Genomic DNA, 27085 nt, shown 5'->3' with positions numbered 1-27085 from the left:
TCAGCACTGCAAGATTATTGCTTGTACAACTGTACAAGGGGAAGGATGGGCTGTGAGTTCACAAACATTGTTTACCTCACAAATTAAGTAGGTGACGATACTCACTTCTATCCCAAGGTACAAAACCAACATGGATACCATTGTCCAAGCAATTCATATTCATCTTCAGACCTCCACATATCTTCAGAAAAGTGTCTACAGTAAAGGGTAATGCCACACCATTGTCCAGATAGTGAGGAAGAAATGAGCAGAAATGCTCATCATTCCCCTCATCCTTCTGCTTTCATCGATTTTCCTAACAATTTCAAATTTGAAAAGTTTTCACAATCTAATAACAGAACAAACAGAAATGCATCAATTGCTCCCCCAAAACGTCAGTGATCAATGCCCCAACACATAACTGCCAAAGGAATCTTCAAACGTTTCTTCTATGGCTTGCCTTTCATTGTAACCATCAGGACTGAGACAGCTTGCTAACTATGCAGTCCAAAGCAATTGATTCCAAACTTAAAGCAGTCTTTCACGAGACTGAGAACTTTTTTTTGCGGATGAATTGCCATCAAGGTAAAATGTTCATCCTTTCCCTCTCCAGAGATGCTGGCCAACCTGAGGTATACCCCTATTATCTCTGTTTTTAGCCTTAAATATTTTAGATAATATTCAGACCTGGGCAAACAAAGAGAACATTCCATTTGTATTGTCTTCCAGATCTTCAATGGACTTTAAACCTATCAATATATTAAGAGCTGCCACTAACAAAGTTTACCTGAAGCAGCCACAAGTTACATCAACGGTGGCTGCAAGAAAATTCGTAGGATCTGGTATTCTGCAAAGAATGATTGTCTCCTCATTCTCAGCATCACCACAAATTTCAAGTCAGAATAAAAACTATAAGACTCTTAAAATCTGGGTCAGAACAGTAACTTAATTGGTGATCCTGGGCTATATGATTTGGTTGAAATATTTATAGAACTGCCTTATAACAATTCACCAAAATTATTTCTTCAGCACATCCCTCCTGTGACCTTTACAACTGAAGTACAAAAGCAGCAACATTGTGGGAGTACCATCACCACAGCAACTGTAGCAATTGAAAGAGCAGGCCCACCAACTTCTCAAGGCACAGAGTGATGAGCATTGTCAATGCTGCCTAAATCCTGAGAATAATTACTTGTTTAAATCTGGAATAAAAAGGCTTCACACTTCAAAATGCTGTCAAAAGCTCGCACTTTTACTTATTGATAGGGAGCAACCAAACATATTGAAAGTATGTACCAGCTGTGTTGGAATGCATGAACAAAGTTGTCAGTAAGCAAAAAGATGCCAGAAAGACTGGTTAAAATGGAAAAGAGGTTTTCAAATTATTAAATTAATATCCACAGAAACACACACAAAATGCTGGAGGAACTCAACAGGTCAGGCAGCATCTATGGAAAGGAATAGATAGTCGACATTTCACACTAGGACCCTTCTTCAGAAAGGGTCTCAGCCAGAAATGTCAACTATCTAATCATTTCCACAGATACTGCCTGACCTGCTCAGTTTCTCCAGCATTTTGTGTACGCTGCTCTGGATTTCCAGCATCTGCAGACTTCCGCATGTTTCTAATATCCACAGAGCCATTTTCAATTAAAACCTAGAAACACCACTACTTACAGAAGGAGAGAGTAAACAAGACCAATAAGCCTGACCCAAGTAGCAAGGAACAAGCTGGAATCTATTATTAAAGGAAGTAGTGGAAAACAAAATAAAACTGGAATAGCTGAACATCTGAAATATAAAAGAGAAAATGCTGGAAACATTCTGGGGAAAGAGATACAGGTAGAAGATCATTCATTATAACTGATATAAGGAAACAAAACACAAGATAGTCTAGGTAGCAGAGAAGGCAGTGGAGAGCAATAGCTAGGATTAAGTTCTTGCTTCGGGGTGAAGGATCAGTTTAGGGTTTAAAGACAGGGATGTAGGGGAGTTAAGAGGTTAGGCTGGAGCCTAGGCCTCTGGTCTGCTTTCGATAACCAGTAACATGGGAGTGTAAAAATAAAAAGGACAGAATGGCAAGCACTGTGGATGAAGTCAAGTGAGAACAAAGGCTATAGTCCCAGGAACAGAGGTCTGTGCAAGAAGAGGGCTCCAGGTACATGAATCAACGAGTCTGGAGTTCGATGCCTGAAGGTTGAGGTCCCGTTATCAGGGAGTCCTGGGTTCAATACCAAAGATCAAAGTCCAAAGATCAACCAGAAGCCCTTAAGTCAAAGCCCAACGGTGAAAGCACTGGATCTGAGAGTCTGCAAGTTCACTGGGAAAGTCAGAAACCTGATGCCTGAGAGTGCACAAGTATACGGGAGGCTAGAAACCCAGAGGCGCCTTGTCCTAGGGTTGTAGGGCTGTCTGCATATGTGAATGGGTGAGGGGTAGGTGGGAGGGAGGAAAGGGGCTTGTTTTGACATTGTTTCATTTTTTGTGAACATTGTAGCCATTCTGTTGGGCTGCCCTCAGCACATCATTAAGGTGTATTGGTTGTTAATGGAAACATATTTCATGTACAATTCAATGCACATGTGATAATTAAATAAATCTGAATCTGAAATGCCTGCAATAGGATAAAATAATGTTGCTGTTAAGAGGCAGGTAAGCTCCTTTACTGGTGTACTGTGCAGCTAATGTTGTGAAGAGCGATCATTAGTAGAATTTGGCCACGGTGACATACCCAGGAGACCAGATTGTACAGACGAAAGAAAAAGGGGTAGCAGGGGAAAAGAAAACATCCAGTCCTGTTTCAAACAGAAAGAGTGAGTTATCTGGACAATTTGACACTGTGCCTGCAGCTTCAACATACCTATGGGAAAAATAAGATGTTACTCGAGATGGAGGTGGGCCTCATTGCAGCAGGAGGCTTTAAACAGTACTCAGAGTAGGAAGTGGAAAGGGGAATTAAAGTAGAAACCCTGCAGTCCAAGCACGAGTGGTCTGCAGTTATCGCCCAATGTGTTCAGTTTCTTCAATGTAGAGGAGGCCACATTGTGAACACCAGATGCAGCAGGCTAGAATGGGAAAATTGGAAGTGAATTACTAACCTGAGTTACTTAGGTCCCTATACACCTCACTATGAAATACTATCTAGACTTTACAACATTAGCAATATAGTTTACATACAAAAGAGCTCAAATGCCCCTAAATGACATTGTATCCCAGAAATTCCCTTTAATCCACCTAACACCCACCCCCAATCATTTCTGCTTCCTAGACTAACTTATCATCTCTTTCTCATGGAGGATCTTTAATTTGAAGCACTGACCTTTTCTCTTTCCATAGATACTGCCTAACATTATTACCTCTTTTCACTACTTGCTAGCACTGGGCAGGAGATATAGAAGCCTTAGGCCTCACACCACTAGGTTCAGGAACAGTTATTGCCCTACAACCACCAGGCTCTTGAACCATAGTGGATCACTTCAATCACTATTCTGAACTAATTCTACAACCTACAGACTCAACTTAAAGGACCTTTTACAACTCATACCCTCAGTATTACCTTTCATTTCCACAATCTTTCTTCTTTTGCACATTGGTTTAATTGTCAGCCTTAGTCTGTTTATATATAGTTTTTTCATAAAATTATACTGAACTTCTTTTATCTCGCTGTAAATGCTGGCAAGAAACTGAATCACAAGGTAGTATGTGGTATATACACTTTGATAGATATATATATGTATGTGTGTGTGTGTGTGTGTGTGTGTGTGTGTGTGTGTGTATATATATATATATATATACATACACACACACACACACACACATACACACACACTTTGATATTAACTGAGTTTTACTAGCATTATCTGTTTTTTTAAGGAAGCACTTGGAAAATAATTGAATTGGGCAGCACACACGAAATGCTGGAGGCTCAGGAAAATGCATTCAAATTATTTCATCATGTTACTATGTTTCAGTCCTGGTCAAATTGATTTCATTGTTTTTCGTGGCATATACATATCAAGAGGCCAAGAAAAAAAATGCTAAATCATAAACACATGTGAAATAATCTTTCCCTATCAAGAGTAAAGGCAATTTTGTGGAAATTCTGCATTTCCTTCTGCTCCAATTTAATAATATTTAGCTACTGGGGGCAGAAACATGAAACAATAAGACAACCATGGGAGAAACAGCAAGCACGATAAAGCACAGCCGATTCAGTACTTGGGAGTAGAAAGCATTTGAAACCACTTGACAATCTCTCATGAACTGCTCAGACCTGGAATAAATGATTCCCGTGTTCTAATTTCATTAGATATAATTACACATCATCTTAACACTGATTCTAGAGATGCAAGTCACGGCTAATTATGCTTCCAGCAGTTTACTTCAGAGTAGTAACACCAACACACCAATAAACTATTTTTAGCCTGGTTCATGCTGGAAACACCACATTTCATACCTAATTACAGCTTTCATGCAGACAAGAAAATGGACGAGAGGTATGAGCTGCTGCCCTGACTACCAAAGCTGCATTTGTCCAGGTATCATACCAATGATCCCTGGTTATTACATGGGCCCCTGAGGAAAAACAGTACTTCGGTAGTATGTCTCATGAATGCAAACTATTCATCTCTGGAACACCAATCTATTTATTTATTGAAACAGAGTGAGAAATGGGCCTTTCCGGCCCTTCGAGGCACGCTGTGCAGAAACCCCCGATTTAACCCTAGCCTAATCACATGACTATTTATTATGACCAAATAATCCACCAACCAGTACATTTTGGACTGTGGAAGGAAACCGGAGCACCTGGATGAAACCCACCTGGTCACAGGGAGAACATACAATCTCCTTACAGAGAATAGAGGGAACAGACCCCGGATCACTGGTACAGTAGAGCATTGTGCTAACCAATATGTCATCAAAGATGGACATTGACACGATGGAAAATGCTAGCAATACCCTGCAGGTCCAGCTGCATTTATGGGAAGAGAAACAGAAGCAATGATTCAAGTGGAAGTTCACTCCAGCTAAGCTGAGGTGGTGACAAAATAACGCAAACACGAGCAAATCTGCAGATGCTGGAACTTCAAGCAACACACATAAAAGCTGCTGGTGAACGCAGCAGGCCAGGTAGCATCTCTAGGAAGGGTTACAGTCGACATTTCGGGCCGAGACCCTTCGTCAGGACTAACTGAAAGAAGAGCTAGATTTGAAAGTAGGAGGGGGAGGGGGAGATCCAAAATGATAGGAGAAGACAGGAGGGGGAGGGATGGAGCCAAGAGCTGGGCAGGTGATTGGAAAAAGGGATACGAGAGGATCATGGGACAGGAGGCCTAGGGAGAAAGAAAAGGGGGAGGGGGGAAGCCCAGAGGATGGGCAAGGGGTATAGTGAGAGGGACACAGGGAGAAAAAGGAGAGAGAAAAAGAATATGTGTGTGTGTGTGTGTGTGTGTGTGTGTGTATGTATATATATATAAATAAAAATAAAAATAACGGATGGGGTACAAGGGGGAGGTGGGGCATTAGCATAAGTTTGAGAAGTCAATGTTCATGCCATCAGGTTGGAGGCTACCCAGACGGAATACAAGGTGTTGTTCCTCCAACCTGAGTGTGGCTTCCCTCTCTCTCCTCTGGGCTTCCCCCCCCCCTTTTCTTTCTCCCTCGGCCTCCTGTCCCATGATCCTCTCATATCCAATCAACTTTTGCCAATCAACTGTCCAGCTCTTGGCTCCATCCCTCCCCCTCGTGTCTTCTCCTATCATTTTGGATCTCCCCCTCTCCCTCCCACTTTCAAATCTCTTACGAGCTCTTCTTTCAGTTAGTCCTGACGACAAGTCTTGGCCCGAAACGTCGACTGTACCTCTTCCTAGAGGTGCTGCCTGGCCTGCTGCGTTCACCAGCAACTTTTATGTGTGTTGGTGACAAAATAAGATTGTTAGGCCATAGGAGTGGGGATGTCTCTAACAGGATAAAATCAAGCTGACCCAGGGATAATCTGTGAACAAGATTACCTGGTCAATGACTGAAAATACAGTCTCTGGAAAATAAAATAGAAGACTTCAGAGCAAGATTGATGTCCCAGAGGAACATCAGGGACTGCTGAGTACTCTTCTTTATGGAAACATGACACATATCCGCAATTTTGGATGCACAGCCGCAGCCCTCTGCAAAGACAGGACAGCTCAGTCACTTAAAGACAGATGAAGTGGAGTACGTATATTTAATGACTAAATCATCTTGGTGCAAGCATGGCAGTCTGTCTCAGTTTGGCTCACCCAACCTGAAACACCTAGTGGCCGAATGTCATATGCTTTATCTGCCGAGGGAGTTTTTCATCAACATCCTGGTAGCGGTGTACATTCCACCTTAGGCCAATGTCAGGCAGGCACTGGAGGAGCTGAGCAAAGTAATCAGCAGGTACAAAACTACACACCCTGATACCTTCCCTATCATTGTGGGAGATTTCAACCAGGCCAGTTTGAAGTAGTCTCTGAACATCGACAGTACTTTGTAAATTCTTAGGCACATATATACAGCTAGGGTGCCTAAGACTTTTGGACAGTATTGCAGTAATTTTATGTATTGCACTGTACTGCTGCCACAAAAAAATCAAACTCCATGACATATATGAAGGATGATAACCTGGCTCTGATATGGGTCTCCATTGTGGATTGGGAGTGGGAAGTGGGCAGGGAATGGGGAATCATGGTTGAGGAAAAAAGGAAGGGAGAGGGAGGCATCAGAATGGAATTCTGTGATCAATAAACCAATTGTTTGGAATCAAATAACCCTGCCTGGTGTCTCAGGATTAGGTGTGTCTAGACCCACGCCACAATCCATACCTGGCGCTGCACCTCTGTCACCTGTCCCATAACCTTCCCGCGGCGCTCTACTCTTGCCGTTCCCAACATCTTTCACTTCCGCCTGATTTACAAACTCACTCTCCGCTGGCAATAGAGTACTGTGCAGAAGTTTTAAGAACCCTACCTATATATATGTGACTAAGACTTTTACACAATACTATACCAACATATCACCTGTGGAACTGGAGGAGCCAACACAGGTGACCACTGCTATGCCACCATCAAGAATGTTTGGGAATGCTATCCCACACCCACACTTTGGAAAGTCCCAACACTTGGCTCTACAAGGGGTGATTGATAAATTCATGGCCTAGGGTAGAAGTCGTCAATTTTAGAAAACCTAGCACATTTAGTTCTCCTACATTTACACACTTAGTCCAGCAGTCATGGAGCATACAGATCCCTTCTTTGTAGAAGTTGGCATCTTGGACCTCCAGAAGTGGTCCACAGCAGGGGTGATTGATAAGTTAGTGGCCCAAGGTAGAAGGAGATCAGTTATTAACTTCAAACTTTCTGCATTTTCACTCAAAGAGCTGAATTGCATGTGCATGTAACGAGAGTGGTATAACTCATCTCCTTCTACCTTAGGCCACGAACTTATCAATTGCCCCTGCTATGAATCACCTGGAGGTCCAAGACGCTCTCGTTACATGCACCTGCAGTTCAACTCTTTGATAATGCAGAAAGTTTGAAGTTAATAACTCATCACCTTCTACCTTAGGCCACGAACTTAGCAATCACCCCTGCTGTGGACCACTTCTACAAAGAAGGGATCCGTATGCTCCACAACCGCTGGACAAGTGTGTACATGCAGGAGGGGACTATGGTGAAAAATAAATTTGCTAGGTTTTCTAAAATTGACTCCACCTTAGGCCACGAACTTATCAATCACCCCTCATACTTCTACTTCCAGTGCATACGCAGAGACTAAAGATGGCAGCACCAGCAGTGAGGACCATGAAGGTACAGTCAAGGGCGATGGAAGAGCGCTTCTAAGGCTGCTTTGAATTGGTTTACTTGACAATATTCAGGGAGTTATCTTTGAGACTGAATGAACACTCCACAGTTGTCTCCGACTGCGCGGATGACTGTGCACCTTCCAGAACATATTGGACATACCCATATGAAAAGCCATGGCTGAACCAGGAGATTCATATTCTGCTGAGGGCTAGATCTGTGGCATTCACGTCTGGTGATCCAGGACTATATAAGAAGGCCAGGAACGACCTAGGAAGGCTCTTTTAAAACAGAGAAAACAATTCTAAATGAAGTTCAAGACAGAAATGGATGCACATTAGCTCTGCCAGGGTTTGCAGACCATTACTTGCTACAAAGCAAAACCTAACATCATGAATGGCGGTGATTTTTCACTCCTCTCAGATAATTCAACACCCTTTATGAACGCTTTGAAAGGGAGAATAAAACCGCACTTGTGTGAATCCCTGTAGCATCTCTGTGATCTGTCTTCGAGGCTGACATCAGAACATCGTTCAAGAGTGTGAACACTCGCAAGACATCAGGCCCTTACGGTGTACCTGGCAGGACACTGAAAACCCGTGACAGCCACCTGGTGGGAGTGTTCAAGGACATCTTAAAACTCTCACTGATGCAGTTGAGGGCTCCAACTTGCTTCAAAAAGTAACAATCATACCAGTGCCCAAGATGAGCAGGGCAAGTTCTGTCAAAGACTATCACCCAGTTGCACTCCTATCTACTGTGATATAGAGGTTGTCATGACCAGAACCAACACCTACCTAAGCAAGGATATCACACCTCAAAGATTTGTGCAGAGCCCACTGCTCTACTCTCTCTACACCCACAATTGCGTGGCTAGGCATAGGATGAACACCATCCATATATTTGCCGATGACACAACTATTGTTGGCAGAATTTCAGATGGTGACGAGGAGCCAAACAGGAGCAAGATGGATCAGCTGGTTGAGTGGTGTTACAACAACAACTTTGCACGCAACATCAGTAAGACCAAGAAATTGATTGTGAACTTCAGGAAGGGGAAGTTGAAGGAACTCAAGGGATCAGCAGTGGACAGGGTGAAATGGTTCAAATTCCTGGATGGCAACATCTCTGAGGATCGATCCTGGGCCCAACATATTGATGCAACTACGAAGAAGGCATGACATCAGCTATATCTTATTAGGAGTTTAAGGAGAATAATCTTACTTTGGATCATGTCCCCATCACTAAGCATCAGGCCATGGTCACACTCTTCTTCCATCTCTATTTTATTTGCACTAATAATGAAACTTCCCATACAAGTGCCTCTAAAATATCACTGATCTTCCTGAACCATGGCTTTCATTTGGTTATTAACAAAACCAACTCCTCTACTTCCCACATGTCCACTCTTACCCCCAATCCTCACCTTCCACCCATCTAGCCTCTACATTAAAACAAATTACTCTCCCCAGTTTCTGCCACCTTCAGACAGATTCCACCACCACACACATCATCTCCTCTCCGCCCCTTTCAGCACTTCACAGGGAGCATCCTCCTTGTGACTCCCTGGTACATCTACCACTCTCACCCCCACCCTTCCTCCTGCAACTGCAGGTAACACAACTCCTGTCATTTCGCCTCTTCCCTTCCCACCAACCAGTAACCCAACAGCCTGTCCAGGTGATGCAGCGATTCACTTACACTTCTTTCGATCTCATGCACTGCAAAGTAGTTTCCTCTGTAGTAGAGAAACTAAATGCAGATTGGGTGACCAGTTTGCAGGACACCTGTGTTTAATCCAGAGGGGCATTCTCCAGCTTCCCTTTAACTGCCATTTCAATTCTCCATCCTGCACCCACTGACCTACCAGTGAATGGCTTGCTGCCCTATACAATGAGGCTCAATGTCATCTTGAGGAAGACCATCATGTTCCTCTGGGTACACTGCAGCCTCCTGGATTCAATGTTCATTATACAGGTACAGACACCTACCCTTTGGCCCAACTCATTAATGCCAACCAAGATGCCTATCTATGCTAATACCCTTGCCTGCATTTGACCCATATCAGTCTAAACCTCTCCTATCCACAACCTGTCTAAAAGTCTTTTAAAGGGTATTATTACCTAGGTGTACTCATCTCCTCTGGCGGCTCATTTTAGCAAAACCCCATTACGTAGTTCCCCTTTTACCTTAAACCTATGCTCTCAAGTGTTAGATTTCCCTACCCTGGGAAAAAGTCTGATAATCAACCCTGCCCAAGCCCCTCATTATTTATAAATCTCTTATAAAAAATACCCCTCGGACTCCTACACTTCAAGGAAAACAGGTGCAATCTTTGATCCTGCAGTATATTTGATGTTCTAACCTATCCGGTCTCATCTAAACTTGAGCCCGTCAAGCCAGGTGACATTCCTTGAATCTTTTCTATGCCATCTCTAACTTAACTGAATTCTACAGCTTCAGGTAAAGTGATATTCCTCGATGTAGTCAATTCCCTTCAATATTAGCTCAGCTTCATTGATTTTCGTCTGGAAGCGGAGAACATGACCAGTCCTACAGGCCAGGCATGTATTTTTGCTGTGCATTTTGAAACTGCTCCACGTTTTGAGCTACATTCTCACTTCATAGCCATTCCCATTCACTTACTGACCAGATAATCTTATTTATGGCTTGTCGCCTTGGACACCCCACTCTGCCATTTCTTTGGATTCCTCAGCTGCATGGAGAAGGCCAGGCTGCTGCATTAGCAACAGCTCATTCTCCTTATCATACTGCCCTGGCTTGCGTAGCACCTAACCAGCCAAGACCCAGTATCCATGGCCAACCCAACCAACGGAGTTTTGCTCTTACAGAGATCACCCCTTCCACCCTCCTTGTACCTTAACAAGCTTCTTTTATCCCTTACCCAGTTCTGATAGAGCATCTTCCACCTGAAATAGTAACTTGGCTTCTCTTACCATTGATGCCCCCGATCTATGGAGCGGTTCCAGCATTTTCTGTTTTATTGAAGAGTTCCAACATCTGCAGCTTTTTAGTTTTCACAACATCAAAAGGAATTTTTTTTTTTTTTTGGCCCTGATGTATCCAGCAAATTTTGTTGCTTTTCTTTGGCGATATCAGGAGTGAAACTGTTGATGGTAAAATTTCAGATTTTAGGCGTACAGGACTGTTTGAGTGGCGATACGACAACATCCTCGCAATCAATGTCAATAAGACCAAAGGACTGATTGTGGACTTCAGGAAGGAACCAACGCTCATTAAGAGATCAGTGGTGGAAAATGTAGGCAGCTTTAAATTCCAGAGTGTCAACATCCTGAAGAATCTATCACAGGCCCAACACACTGATGCAATCACAAAGAATGCACACCAATGGCTCTACTTCATTAGAAGTTTGAGGAGACTTGGCTCAAGATGCTTGCAATTTACTATAGACATACTGTGGAGAGCATTTTGACTGGTTGCATCACAGTCTGCCATGAAGACTCCAATGCGCAGAATGAAAAGAAGGTGCATATGGTTCTAGGCTCAGCCAGCTTCTTCATGACAAAAGCCGCCCCTGCCATTGAAGGATTTTCGAAAGGCGGTGGCTCAAGAATGCAGTAACCATCATCAAGGGCTCTCACTATCCAGCACTTGCCTTCTTCTTGCTCATATCATTAGGGAGGAGTTCTAGGAGCCTAGGCCATTTTCAATGATTCAGAAAAAGCTTCTTCCCCTCCTCGATCAGATTTCTAAATGATCCTTAACACATGAACATTACCTCATTATTTCTTTTTTTTTTGCACTATTTTGTAAATTATAGAAATGTCTTTTCACTGTACTACTACCCCAAAACAACATTAGACAGAGATAATAAATCTGATTCTGACTTACTGACAATTCTCGAAACGTCCATTGTCTTTCATCGCTCTTCAGATAATGTCTACATACAGCAGAAACTGAACCACAACTGTAAGACAACAATGTTCTCCAACACAAGAATAATAAGATCATTAACACACTCTCAATTATTCACCATCAGAACCCACGAAACATCACTAACTTGAGGATGGAATGGATCAGCTAAACAAACAAAGCAGGTTGGGGCTCCTATAGCTCAAACCAAAGGTGGACATAAAGATTTCACAGGATCAGAAGTGTATGCTTCCCACATTGCAGCACGACATTCAATCATATACAAAGTAAGTACATCATTCCTGGAACTGTGAGGTCATAATGCAGGTTCAGCAATTGAAATGGACAACTTCTCACAGATAGTAAGTGCAGAAGTAAAAGGCAATGATTATAATTTAAATAATTTTCCAGAAAGTAAAATAAAGACTGGGACAAACATGCAACTTTAATGTGGAAAGTTAAACACCAATCTTCTTTAAATCTGTAGAATTGCCATGCACTGAGAGAATAATGCTCCACGCATATTAAAATTCTTCAATAAGACCAAGATTTGCTCAGCAGCAAGTTTAACTTTTCATGCCATTAAAATATACCTTATCCCACAGGGTGCAATATTTTCGATGAATTGGATAAACAGAGAAAAGCTGATTTTCATTTTAAATTACTGATTTATTGTTGATTAGATACGCAAAGAGTGCTGCATTGTATCCCGTACACATATAGGACATCATTAACAGTTATTCCAGATTTCTACATTTAACTATATATACATCATTGCAAGGACCCTGTCAGTTTTAATCTTTAGTGACAACATTTATAATTTAATCATCAATACAACTGAGTGGCTGCAATAATGAACTGCTCAAAAATTAAAAACCCATTACTCAGAAATGTGTCCCTAGTTGGTAGAATTAAACACTCCACACAAAGGCTACACTTTCAACTCCACTCCCAACCTTCTGTTCTATTGGCTTGAAAGAAATTAAGTGACAGGGGCTGAGTTACAAAGCTACCACCAAGGACATGAAGGGCACTTCTGATCTGAGATGGATTTCTCCACTTGAGATTGAATTGTAAAATAAAAATTCCTGTTGGGGATAGGATTTGTTTTCTAAAACCTTGCAAAATCTTTGTTCAGAACTTTATGATTTGGTAAGATTTCTAAGATTCAGCAGAGAGGAAGCATCCATGCATTTTCAAAGCTATATAAAATACTTCATTCCAGCTAGCAAGATACAAATTTGATGCCTCCTTGAGAAGTTAATATCACATCCAATAGATTCACAAGAAATAAAAGTGCTGTACCTATTTTACATAGGCACAACCCTCCACACCACTGAGGAAATTTGTTATGTGATAACAACGTTGGGTTGGAATTCAGATGGTCACAGTGCCCATTTTCCACGACGCACTGCCATTTCCAGCTACTGTTTTTATCCTACACTCAACAGATTTAGTGAATGCATAAACCATCAGGGAGCTCCACATACAGGAAAAGCTGCTCCTGTAACTTTGGAAAATTTTGGCTGATACCAAATGAGGAAGAGCTGTTGAAGTATACCTTTACATTTCTGTTAAGAAGGGTTTGCTTAAATAGTAAGTCGTTATATAATCCCAAGGATGACCATAAAGCTGAAACCACACTTGGGAGTATTCTGAGCAACTTTGGGCTCCTTATCTACAAAAAGATGAGATGGCATTGGAAAGTCCGAAGGAGTTTCACAAGAATGATTCCAGGAATGAAAGGGTTCACGTAGGAGGACCATTTGATGATTCTGGGGCTGTACTCAATGGATAACGAATCCTCTTTATCAGACTGAAAAGATTTCAGAAGAATTTTCAACTTATCAAAGGAGGACACTTTTGACAATTCAGAATTTCATCAGTCGTCTGTCGTAATATCAGTTATTCAAATGCATAATCCCAGGTCTAGTACGGCAGTTAACCAAACCAAGTTTAACCATAGCTATTAAGGAACGGCATTAAATAACCATTTTGATATTTCATGCAATGATTTAATTTGCTTATTTTGTACATGACTCAGTAGTTGACCTTCTATAAAGTAACATTGGCTATTTAAAAATATAAATGAAGTTTATTTTAAAAGGTAAAAACTAACATAATAACTACATACGTAAATAACAGAATGACGCACTTTGTCATGTGCACCAGACCATTCAGCCACACTGCTTGTGTTGGCCTTCAGAAATATCTAACTGGTTAGACCCACTGTTCTGCAAATTGCTTTTTTTCCATGTGTATCTCATTCACCCCCACCCTCAGAGTTTCTCATTTAGAAGCTCATACTGGAGGCATTATTGTGAAATAAGTGTATAGTTACATCCAAGTTACTTTAGAGCAGGTGTCCACGGACCCTTTGCTTTAATGCTATTGGTCCAAGGCATGAGAAAGGTTGGGAACCCCGGCTTTAGAGGAATCAGATCAATATCAATTTGAATGTCCACAATATTCAAAAACTGTCTCCATCAATTTGAATACTTTTATTACTCTTAATTTTGTATCTCTCTACATTTGCAGAAACATTTCTTATTTAACATACTGGACACAGGACAAATGTCAAAATTAATCTGAATCGCATCTAAACTTAGGACATCGATTAAAGTAAAATTTTCCCCCATACATTTCAAAACTAACTCACTCTGATAGGGCCCTCTCTGGCTATAGTTTACAATGTTTGTATATGCACACACACATATGGAAATGGTTTAAACCATGATAACTACACAAGCATACTGATATATTTAAATTTATGGTTCTACAGAAATTTGAGTATCAAATATTAAACTGTCGATGTCCATCTCCAGATTCATTAGCATTGTCAGTGCACAAGACCTCTAATGGTAGTTTTTAAATTTTCCAGACAACGTTGATATCAGATCATAATTTTCAACCACAGAATGTAATGAGCACACCACAGCAGAATTCTCATACTGTAGCCTCGTGGTACAATTTAAACAATGAAATATCCAGTAGCACTCAAACTCTGGTGGACATGCTGTTATAGTCAAACTATCAGTATTATCAAGTTTTCAGACATCAATCAAGTTGTACTTCAGGTTCATGATAATAGTTGAGAGAAACCTGGAAATTGTTTGGAAAATCCATCTCAATAAACATTATTAAATTGAAGTTTTTAAATAATGCAATTATCACATTTTCTTAATCACACTTTTTCTGCCATGGAAAGGTAATAGGGCAAACTTGACTATGATGGAAATTGCTAGTCTAATTCACCAATGATAAGCTCAACTTAAGTGAGTCCAAGAGAAAAATAACATGGAGAGCCTGCAACAAGTTGAAGATGTTAATAATAAATTCAAAGGTATATTCTAAAATGTACAAATATGTATTTCTTTCTCACCCACCCTTCAGGCCACAACTTAGGTATACAAAAGTATGGAATCAAAATTTTTCTGAAAAATATAATTAACTCTAGGTTTTGAAATTGCACCCTCTACATGTAAAGTTCGTTAAATTGGGCCATAATTTGATGAGCATCAAACACCACTACCCATTAAGACTGGTTTTACAGGCTTAATTTTCTAAAATTTATTTATTAGCAATTTTGGTTAGCAAAGGTCATTATGAGACAAGATGGGTACCTAGAACCCAAGTGAACAGGGTAAGCGACTGCATCTCACTCACACACACACACAAAATGCTGGAGGAACTCAGCAGGTCAGGCACATCTATGGAAAGGAATAAACAGTTGATGCTCTGGGTCAAGATCCTTCATCAGGACTAGAAAGGAAAGGGGAAGACACCAGAATAAAAAGGTGGGGGGAGAGGAAGGTGAAGCCAGCTATACGGTAAAGGTAAAGGGCTGGCGAGGAGAATGGACCATGAGAGAAAGGGAAGAACGAGGGGCACCAGAGAGAGGTGACAGGCAGGCAGGAAGAGGCAAGAGTTCAGAGCAGGGAAAAGAAGAAACGGAAAGGGAGAGGTTTTTTTTAAAACGGAAGGAGAAATCCATGTTCATGCCATCAAGTTGAAGGCAACCCAGACAGAATACAAGGTACACACATAAAAGTTGCTGGTGAACGCAGCAGGCCAGGCAGCATCTCTAGGAAGAGGGGCAGTCGACGTTTCAGGCCGAGACCCTTTGTCAGAATACAAGGTGTTGCTCCTCCACTCTGAGGCTAGTCTCATTGTGGCACATGGACCGATGTGTCAGAGCAGGAATGGGAATCGGAACTAAAATATTTGGCCACTGGGAAGTTCCACTTTTGGCGGGCGGAGTGGAGGTGCTCGACAAAGCAGACCCCAAATTTACAACTGGTCTTGCCGAAGTAGAGGTGGTCGCAATGGGAGCACTGGATACAATAGATGACCCCAACAGATTCGTAGGTGAAGCACTGCCTTACCTGGAAGGACTATTCAGGGACCTGAATGGAGGTGAGGACGGAGGTGAATGGGTAGGTGTGGCACTTTGGCCACTAGCAAGGATAAGTGCCAGAAGGGAGATTAGTGGGGAGGGGCAAATGGACAAGGGAATCATGGACGGAGTGAACCCTGCAGAAAGCGGAGAGTGGGGGGAGGTTGAGATGTCTTTGGTGGAAGGACCTCTGGAGATGGCAGAAGTTGCAGAGAATGACGTGTTGAAGTGTTGATATGTTAGGAGAAGAGGAACTCTATCCCTGTTATGGCGGTGGGAAGATGGGGTGAGCACAGATGTCCACGAAATAGAGGAAATGTGGGTGAGGGCAGCATCAAATGTGCAGGCAGTAAAACTCCTTTCTTTGAAGGAGGAGGACATCTCTGACATCCTGGAAAGGAAAACCTCATTTTGGGACCGATGTGGTGGTCTTAAAGAAACTCAGAAAAGGGAATAGCATTTTTATGGGAGACAGTATAAGAAGAGGTATCGTCAAGATAGCAGTGGATATTGGTAGGTTTATAAATGATGTCAGTAGACAATTTCACTCCAGAGATGGAAACAGAGAGATTGAGAAAGGGGAGGAAGGTGTCAGAAACAGACCAAGTGAATTTAAGGGTAGAGTGGATGTTAGGGGCAAAGTTGATGAAACTGACAAGCTCGGTGTGGGTGAATTAAGCAGCACTCATGCAGTTAATGTCGCCCATATGGGTGCCCAAGGCTACTCCTCGAGTCCGCAGCAATTGGGTGGAGCCAAAGGAGAAATTGTTGAGGGTGAGGACCAGTTCTACTAGCTGGTGGTGGAGGGGATGTGGTTGGTCCTTTTCCTGATAAAGCAGTAAGTTTTAAGGCCTTCTTTATGGAGAATAGAAGTGTAAAGGGATTGGACATCCATGGTGAAAATGAGGCAGTCAAAGCCAGGGTATTGAAAATTGTTGAAGCAATCGAGAACATGTGAAGTGTAAGCAAATGTATTTCATTAATTAGTCAGATTAGAAGTTTGGAAATTAACAATGCAAGCTTCAATAATGAAATATAAACTTCAGTGTGGAAATCCAATGTCAAATTGCTCAGAAGCATAAAAGAAAAAGATTAAGAAAGCTGAAAGAGGAAGTAATGAAATATAGTTATAAAAATTACAAAAAAATGAAATAATGAATGAGAGGCCATAGAAAAACTGGAAAATGATCAAGGCAACATACTCAAAATGCAGCTGGAATTCAGCAGGCCAGGCAACATCTATTGACATGAGTACAGTCAATTTTAGAGCGAGACCCTTCTCCAGTCCTGACGCAGCCTCTCCGTCCAAAACGTTGGCAGTACTCTTCTCAATAGATGCTGCCTGGCCTGCTAAGTTCCTCCAGCATTTTATGTGTACTGCTTGGATTTCCAGCATTTGCAGATTTTCTCTTGTTAATGATCAAGGCAGAGGGGTTTCCAGGCAATAACTAACACTAACACTTGGTTTATCAGTAAAATGTACACTTACAATAAATGGACACAATTTTCTAAAATGTTTACTTCTTGTCTACTGCGCAGGTACTGTAGTATTACTGAACTGAATATACATCAATAGAGAAATGAATAGCAATGTGCGGTAGTAGGGTTTTAACAAGAACAATTGTAATTCCAAATTTAATCACAAAGATCTTTGCCCAATACTACCAGAATATTTTCCCATCATGACGAATGATGTAAAGTTCCCTATTAATTTGACAGCAAGTTATGAAGTAACATATTCCAGGTATTATTTTTTTAATCAGATTCAATTTTACATTGAAAATTACATAGTCTATTATTAAAAACGTAAATACCACGATTTTTCTCCTCCTCTACTTTCCCTATATTCTTTTGAAATTAATAACTTTGCAAGCAACATAAAAGTAAAAGACTCCTAACAAACTGAATTACCAGAGTTAAAAAATGTAAAAATTTAAGAAATAATTTGGCAAAACTCCCAAGTGACAAAAACATTAAATGTTCCATATCTCAGTTCTTTCCCTTGACCTAACTGTTGAATCTGTTTTGTAGCTAAAGTAAAGAATGCTCTGCAAGCAAATTACAGATGCAGGCATTTTGAATATTTTGTCCGAACTTAAAACACCTGCTGAGATTCGGGGAATCGGGACTCCGAAATCATAGAACTATTCCTTTCATTGATGGCGTTGTCGGCTTCATAGCAGTTATTGAGCGCCTTTTGACAGACCAACGAAGGTAGAAAGATCTTTAATTCAAAGCAGAAAACCTTTGTGGGGTGTGCGACTGTGAACTTGGAGCACTTGCAAATCAGAAAGTCTGGTCAGTGTGATTGCTAAAAGGCAGGAAATAAAACCTTCCTGTTCTCCGGCGAAAGTCATACTGCCCTCTTCGAAAGTTACGGAGTTCGAACTTTGGAATAAAACACCGGCTCCAGGCTGTGAAGCGCCTCCCTCGCTGCCTTTCCCTTTCTAAACTAAGTGTCCAACATTCCCTTTGGGGCAAGAATAACCCTTTGCGCGTGGCCCGGACACCCTACACACATACACATACATACATACACACACACTCATACTCTCTCTCTCTCTCTGCCGGTTGCAGTGCACGGTACAGCGGATCTCTTAAATAATATTTATTTTCAGACCAGTAGCGTGCGGGACGCGAGGCTAGGGACAATGGGACTGACATTTCGCAGCACAAGGCAATAGAGCTGCACTTTACCCCATCTCTTGCAACCACGCACCAGTGAGAGACAAGTTTGTGTCGCCGGAAGGTCCTTTCTTGAGAGGGGTCAAAGATGCTTAAAGTCTCACATTGCCTCAATTTATAAGAAACCCACCACTTGTCCTATCCTATAACCGGGTCTGTTTTCAGTTAGATCTCAGATACTCGCCTTTGAGGTTTCAGGACGCTATGCCTTTGGGATCTGCATCATTTTATTCTTGGGTGAGGATAGAGGAAAGGAAAGCTCCTGCCCCTCACGAGTGGTACGCACCCCAAATTTCACCCCCCCCCCCTCCCTGCAAGGTCTCCTTGTCCGACTCCACTCCGCCTGTCCCTGAGCTTACAGTGTGTATGTGTCTCACTCTTCACTGCGCTGCGCCCCCTTTCGTTCTCCCCTCACCCCACCTCACCCCAAACATACCTGGGTGACCAAGGGGATGAGAGTCTGCTCCACGGACCGGGTTCTAATTTCCAGTCCGGTATCGGCGTTGTAGTGGGAAGAAGCCATGACGCCGATGCCGCTGGCGTTGCAGAGCCGAGTGCGTCTCTCCCTCTCCCGGCGCCTGACACTCAGTGAGAGGAGGGCGGGAGGGAGTTGTGTCTCTTTCCGGCGGTAGGAGGATTCAGGAATGTGAGTGTGGGTGGCTGGGGGGTGGTGATTGTGGGTGTTTTTTTTTGCTCTGTTACGTGTTCTCTATAATCACAATATGCTCTAATTAAACCTGTCTTTTTAACCACCGAGCATTAAGTTAACTTCCTTCTTGAAGCCTACTGGATCACTGCAATGTTGCAACGGGAAACGGCGCGATGGCGCGGCTCTGCTGGCAGTGACGAAAAGAACCGCTGATACTGGAAGCCCGAGGGGGTTAATGGTGAGAAGCACATATCGCATACCCCCACTGCAAAAACGCTCTGATTTTTAACTCAGCACCAAGTTGTGCTGCTAAAATTGATGGAAGTAGAGCAACTAAAAAAGGTGCAATTCATTTCTTCAGTCGCCACTGCCAGGAACCTTGGCGATTCTAGCGAAAGGTTACCCACCAAATCAGTCCGGGAAGCTGAACTTCAATCCTTCGCGCCTTTTCATTTCTTGCCAAGAATGTGCTTGCAGAAATTCAGCACCTTGGGCGTTGGGTTAGTTATTATTTTGTTAACCTATCTGCGTGGTAGTCAGTGTCCCCACGTGCCGTGTATCCCTCTGCATTTATACTTATTCACGAGTGGGATTTTAAACTTTGTATCGTTATTATTTTATCTTTTCGTCCCTATAAGATTCAGGATTGTTTAATATCATTTCCAGTAAACAAGTGTAAAGGAGAACAAAATAATTGTTACATCTTATACAACTCCCAAAACTACGAACTTGCTGACAAGTTTCTGTGTTACTGAAGGGGTATAAATATAAACTGCGTCGGCAGCGCCAAAGTATGATTCGCTGCCCAGTTGAAAATAGCATAGAGAATTGTTTATAGGACTTACCATTTCTTAGTTTTCAGTTACGAATTGGATTCAGAATTAATTCAATGCAAACGAATCAAATTTGAAGGTACAATGATGTAAAATTAGAAGGCACAAGAAGGTCAAGGAGCTGTAAAATAAGTTAAACCAAATCGGAAAGTTTACGTATAAAAATCACAAGTAATCAAGTACAAGTAATGATAAAGCTAACAGTGCAGGCACGACTCTGAATGAATTAAAAAGAGGTCTAATAATTTTAAATATATTCATCACTCACAGAGCCAACCACTGCTAAGTAGTAATTATAAGAATAGAAAAATGTCATTCATTTTTTTTAAGTTTTTATGCTATGCAATTATGTCTTGACTAATGTGTGCATGAACCCCTCACCAGCGCTTCTCTCCTATGTCTAATAATAATGTACCAACATCAATCATATAAATTTAGCAATCACTGTCTTCAGAATAAGAGAATTCCAAAGCAGACAAGTGTCCAAGTCGACAGACAGCAATCAGTAAGGATAGGCAGCAACGCCTCTGTCAGGATGATCCTCAACAATGGTGCCCCACATGGCTGCCTGACCAGCCTCCTCCTTTACTCCCTAAGCATAGCCAGATCCTGCACTAACTCCCTCTGCAAGTTCACAGATGACAACAGCATAATGATTTGATGTACAGATGGGCATGGAGCGCCTAGTGGCATGGTGTCATGACAACAGCCTGACCCTCATTGTCAGCAAGACAAAGGAACTGGTCGTTGATCCCAGGAAGGGAGGGGGGAAGTGCGCACGCTGTCTTTCACATCAACTGTGGGGAGCTGTTGAAAGCTTGAGTTCCTGAGAGTGAACGTTACCAAATCCTATCCTGGTTCCACTACTTAGACGTCATGCTAAGAAAGCACGCCAGTGCCTCTACTTCCTCAGAAGGAGAAAGAAATTTAACACATCTTCTTTGACTGATGCATCACAGCTTGGTGTGGCAACTGCTGTTCTCGTGACTGGGAAAAGAAACTGCAGAGAGTTGTGGACACAGCTCAGCACTTCATGGAAACTAGCTTCTCCTCCATGGGTTCTGTCTATACGTCTCACTGCCTTGATAAAGGAAACAACATAATCAAAGCCTGGAGGCACACACCGTCAGCTCGTGGGCAGCTTCTACCCTGATGTTACAGTCCCCTAGCGCGATAAGAAGAACTCTTGATCTGACTTTTTCCCTTGTTATGCCCTTGTATGTTATTGTCTACCTGCACTGAACTTCCTTGATTCACTTTCGTAATGAAATGATCTATATGGATGGCATGCAAGGCCAAGTATTATATTGTACCTCAGTATGTGTGAAAATAGCCATAATAAAAAGTGAAAATCAAAAAAAACTGCAATGTTGAAAATCGGAACGCTGAGCAGATCAAGCAGCATCTGCAGAAAGAGAAATTGTCAATGTTTCAAGGTGAAGTTTCTTCTTTAGAACAATAAGACCAACTTAATATGGCACAATTAAATGTTCTAAGATGCTCACAGGAGTATTGCACATAGGAGTATACCATTCAGGGCCCCAAACAGTCCTTCCAGGTGAGGCAACACTTCACCCGTGAGTCTGTTGAGGGTCTTATACTGTGTAGCTCCCAGTGTGGCTTCTTCTATATCGGTGAGACTCGACGTAGATTGGAAGACCATTTCGCCGAGCACCTACACTCCATCCGCCAGTAGAAGCAGGATATCCCAGTGGCTACCCATTTTAATTCCACTCCCAGGTCGGAGGAACAACACCTTATATTCTGTTTGAGTAGCCTCCAACCCGATGGCATGAACGTTGATTTCTTAAACTTACAGTAATGGCCCCCTCTCCGACCTCTCCTTCACCAGTCCCCGTCCCTATCCCCTTTTCCTTCTCTCACCTTATCACCTTGCCTGCCCATCGCCTCTGTCTGGTGCTCCTTCCCCCCTTTTCTTTCTTCCTTGACTTTCTGACCCCACCTATCAGACTCCCCCTTTCACCAGCCCTGAATCTCTTTCACCAATCAACTTCCCAGCTATTTACTTCATCCCTCCCCTTCCTGGTTTCATCTATCACCTTGTGTTTCTCTCTCCCCTTCCCCACCTTTTAAATCTTCTTTTTCTCCAGTCCTGCTGAAGGGTCTCGGCCCAAAATGTCGACTGTACTCTTTTACATAGATGCTGCCTGGTCAGCTGAGTTCCTCCAGCACTTTTTGTGTGTGTTGCTAGCACATAGAACAGTACAGCACAGAAACAGGTCCTTCAGCCCATGATAGCTGTGATGAACATGATACCAAATCAAACTCATCCCTTCTGCCTGCACATGATCCATCTCCCTCCATCCCTGCATATTCATGTGCCTATTTAAACACCTCCTAAATGACACCATCATGGTTGCATCCACCACCAAGTTGCAGGTATCTACTGCTCATTGTGTAAAAAAAAACTTGCTGCACACATCTCCCTCAAACTTTCACCCTCTCACCTTAAGGCTATGCCGTTTAGTACTTGACATTTCTGCCTTGGAAAAAATGTTTCTGATTATCATCTACCCTGTCCATGCTCTCATAATTTTATAAACTTCTATCAGGTCTCCCCACATACGCTAATGTTTCAGAGAAAACAATCCAAATGTCTGATTTCAAAGTTCTTTCTACTTGTGTTGCCATTTTCAGGGAGCTATGGACAGCAAGATTCCTCCCTACATCAATGTTGTTAAGGACCTTGCCTTTATACTGTGTAACTGTACATTTTCCCTTTCCATTTGACCGCCCAAACTGCATGACCTGACATTTAACCAGATAAAACTCCACTTCCCATTTTATTCCCAATATCAAGCATAATGATACAAGATTTGGCACTGAAGATATAGATTTAAAAGTAGATTTTAATGAGGGTCGTAAAGAAAGGAGAGGAGGAAAAAAATGCAGCATAGGCAAATTCTAGAGTTTAAACCCTATAGAAATGGAAGTAAAATCCATTGGTGAAGTGACTAAAACAGGGAATGCACGAGGTGTTAGAATTAAAGAACTGCAGGGGCCTAGGAGGCTTGTGGATCTACAGGATAGTTCAGAGGTAGGGATAGAATAGTGAGACTTCAAAATAAGGATCAGAATTTTAAAGCTGGTTAGTTGCACGATCAGAAACTACGACAGGCTGATGATAATTAAGTCAGAATACAAGAAGCGGAGTGTTAAACACAGGTCAGAGACGAGAAAGCATTGAATTTGTAAAGAATAGAGGTGAAAAGACATAGATGAAATTTTCAGTAACAGATGAGCCAAGCCTTGCGTGAAGATGGGTAATATTACAAGGTTAGAAGCAAAAGATCTTGGCAGTGATGTGGAATGTGTCAGAAGCTCATGTAGCAATTAAATAACAATCATAGTTGGCAGGAAGTGATGAGAAGTGTTCTGAAAGGATTTGCCCAGGACCCCCAGGAGGAACGAATTTGGAAAGAGTTCACAGACTGTTGCAGGAAACATAAGGTCGGTATAGTAGATGATTTTAACTTTCACATATTGACTGGGAATCCCATACTGTAAAAGGATTAGATGGAATAGACCTTGTCAAATGTGTTCAGGAAAGTTTCCTTCATCAGTACATAGAAGTCCCAACAAGAGTTGCATGCGATACTGGATCTGCTATTAGAGAACGTGACAGGGTAGGTGACAAGTTTGAGCGGGGGAACACTTTACATCCCGTGACCATAATGCCATTAGTTTCAAAGTTGCAAAGAGATAGGTCTGGTCCACAGGTTGAAATTCTAAATTGGAGAAGGGCCAATTTTGATGGTATCAGAAATGATCTGGCAAGTGTGGATTGGGACAGGCTCTCTTCTGGTAAAGGTGTACTTGGAAAGTGAAAGGCCTTCAAAAACAAAATTTTGAGCATACAAAGCTTGTATGTGACTGTCAGAATAAAAGGTAAAGATAACAAGGATAGGAAACCCTGGTTTTTGAGAAATATTGAGGCCCTGGTTGAGAAAAATAAAGGTGCACAGCAGATATAGGGAAATAGGAACAAATGAGATGCTTTTGGAATTCAAGAAATGCAAGAGAACACCTAAATAAATCAGGAAGGCAAAAAGAAGCCATGAAGTTGCTCTGGCAGACAAGGTGAAGGAGAATCCTAAGGGATTATACAGGTATGTTAAGAGCAAAAGGGTTGCTAGGGACAAAATTGGTCCTCTAGAATACAAGAATGGTAATCCCTGTGCGGAGCCAAAACAGATGGGAGAGATTTTAAATGCATTTCTCGTATCTGTATTTCTTCGGGGGACAGATGCAGTCTATAAAAGTGAGGCAAAGCAGCATCAACTTCATAGACCCTGTACAGATTACAGAGGAGAAAGTGTTTGCTATGCTGAGGCAAATCAGGGTGGATAAATCCACAGGGCTTGACAGGGTGTTCCCTTGGACACTACGGGAGGCAGGTGCAGATTTCTGGGGCCCCAAGCAGAGATATTTAAAAGATCCTTAGTGACAGGACAGGTACTAGAGGATTGGAAGATAGCTGTTAATGTTCCACTGTTTAAAAAAGGCTTAAAACAGAAATACCTGTAAGGAAATTATAGGCCAGTGAGTCTGTCATCAGTTATAGGAAAGTTATTGGAAGGTATTCTGAGGAACCAGATATATATGTATTTGGATACAAATGGACTGATTAAGCATGGCTTCGTGGATGATCGGTCATGTCTAGCCAACCTTAGAGCTTTTCGAGGAAGTTACCAGGAAATTGGATGAAGGCAAGGCAGTGGAGGTTGTCAACACAGCTTTAGTGAGGCATTTGACATGGTCCTCCATGGGAGGCACGGCATTTTGGATGAGATAATAAATTGGATTAGACATTGGCTTTGTGGGAGAAGCCAGAGAGTGGTAGTAGAGGGTTGTCTCTCTGGCTGAGGCCTGTGACCAGTGGTGTGCTGCAGGGATCGGTGCTGGTTCCTTTGTTGTTTGTCATCAATATCAATGATCTGGATGATAATGTGGATAAACGGATCAGATGACACCAAGATTGGGGGTGTAGTGGACAGTGAGGAAGGCTATCATGGCTTGCAAGGGGATTTGGATCTGCTGAGAAATGGCAGATAGAATTTAATGCAGAGAAGTGCAAGGTGATGATGGTGTTAAACGGTGAGTCCTTTGCTTGCATCTTCAGAAACAGCTCTATTTCTATCTTTAATATTTCTATTTTTCCCTTTCAGGGTTCTTTTGAAGACCCTGACCTACCTGGATTTACACGCTGACTTCGGTTCTTTGCGGGAATGGGACCCACTCTCGGAGTTTCACGACTGACCATTATTCAACATGCCAAGGATGTGGCCTAAGATCTTAGCTTGCCTTCAGGGGTTCGAGATCACGTGGCTCTGGAGATGGGTGGATCGAAGGTCGGTGTCCCGGCAGAAGATCAGTGTGGCATGGGAATTGGAAGATCTATGGCTGTGTGCCCAGAGACATGAGATCTTTGGGCACAGAGCTCGGAAAAAGCGATGCAACCGATTTTTAACATCATAAACCAGCGAGTTGTTTGTTATGTCTCCCCTCTCGCTGTGAAACGGAGACACCGCTTTTTCTCTTATTGGGGAGAGAGAAAGCCTGTCGAATACGAGGTGAACAAGTAGTCTTTGGGGTACTGCAAGTGTGTGTCTTTGCTGTTGCTTTGCTGCACACTCGAGTGCTCGGTAGTGGGTGCCGATGCTTTTTTTTCCTGCTTGTGGGAGGATGGGGGATCATTGCTTGCTGCCACTTACACATGAGAAGGGGGAGCTGGGGGGACTTTGTGGTTCTAACATTTAACTGTCTTTGAGGGCACTCCTCTGTTTTCGTGGATGGTTGCGAAGAAAAAGCATTTCAGGATGTATATTGTATACATTTCTCTGACATTGAATGTACGTTTGAAAACTTTGAGGTTTTGCACTTCAGTAGGACCAACCAGGGTAGATCTTACACAGTGAACAGTAGAGCACTAAGGACTCTTCTCCGTGGATTGTCACCTTGTCGTGGTGGAGAAGCTTGTGTGGTCCTGTGATCCTGAGAGCAATGTCGTCTGGACCTATGCTCCTGGTAGGGTCACCCATGGCGGTGAGGTCCCTGAGAAAGAACAATCCAACCAAGACCTCAACGGTGGAACAGACGGACGAAGTTACTTCGAACTCAACAGCTGTGAAGGCGGATGAAGGCAGCAACAAATCCATCAGCTCCAATCGTCATGGTTTCCATGCCATTGGAATCAGTTGGTTGATTTGTGAAGTATCGTGTGCTTCTTGGAGTGCAACATCAAGTACACATTAAACAAAGTCGTCTTCACTCTGTGGGCCACTTCTTCAGAACAAAGACCATCATCCTCGACCTCGTGGGATAGCTACGATGACTAAGGACTGTGGTAGAACAAAGGGATCTGGGAATACAGGCCCATAATTCGTTGAAAGATGTGTCGCAGGTAGATAGGGTTGTAAAGAAAACTTTCAGCTCATTGGCCTTCATAAATCAATGTATTGAGTACAAGAAATGAAATGTTATGTTGAAGCTGTATAAGATATTGGTAAGGCGTAATTTGGAGTACTGTGTGCAGTTTTGGTCACCTACCTACAAGAAAGATGTAAACAAGGTTGAAAGAGTGCAGAGAAACTTACAAGGATGTTTCCGGGTCTGGAGGACGTGAGTTATAAGGAAAGATTGAATCGACGAGGACTTGAACATAGAAGACTGAAAGGAGATTTGATAGAAGTATACAAAATTATGAGGGGTATAGATAGTGTAAATGCAAGCAGGCTTTTTCCACTGAGGCTGGGTAGAACTACAACCAGAAATCATGGCTTATGGGTGAAAGCTGAGATGTTTAAGG

General features: G+C 42.3%; 1 protein-coding gene across 1 annotated transcript in view; it reads right to left on the bottom strand.

Moving 5' to 3' along the window:
- Positions 1-19491, bottom strand: part of ctnnal1 (catenin (cadherin-associated protein), alpha-like 1) — a 326511-nt gene extending 307020 nt beyond the window's left edge. Inside the window, exon 1 of the mRNA XM_063044087.1 lies at positions 19211-19491. Within this exon, the coding sequence (XP_062900157.1) occupies positions 19211-19297 (87 nt within the window). The 5' untranslated portion in view covers positions 19298-19491. The remainder of the gene's footprint in view (positions 1-19210) is intronic.
- Positions 19492-27085: the final 7594 nt, after the last annotated feature.

The sequence above is a fragment of the Mobula hypostoma genome, chromosome 3 (assembly GCF_963921235.1).
Source record: "Mobula hypostoma chromosome 3, sMobHyp1.1, whole genome shotgun sequence".
Classification (NCBI taxonomy): Eukaryota; Metazoa; Chordata; class Chondrichthyes; order Myliobatiformes; family Myliobatidae; genus Mobula; species Mobula hypostoma.
This window is presented reverse-complemented; position numbering and strand designations above follow the sequence as displayed.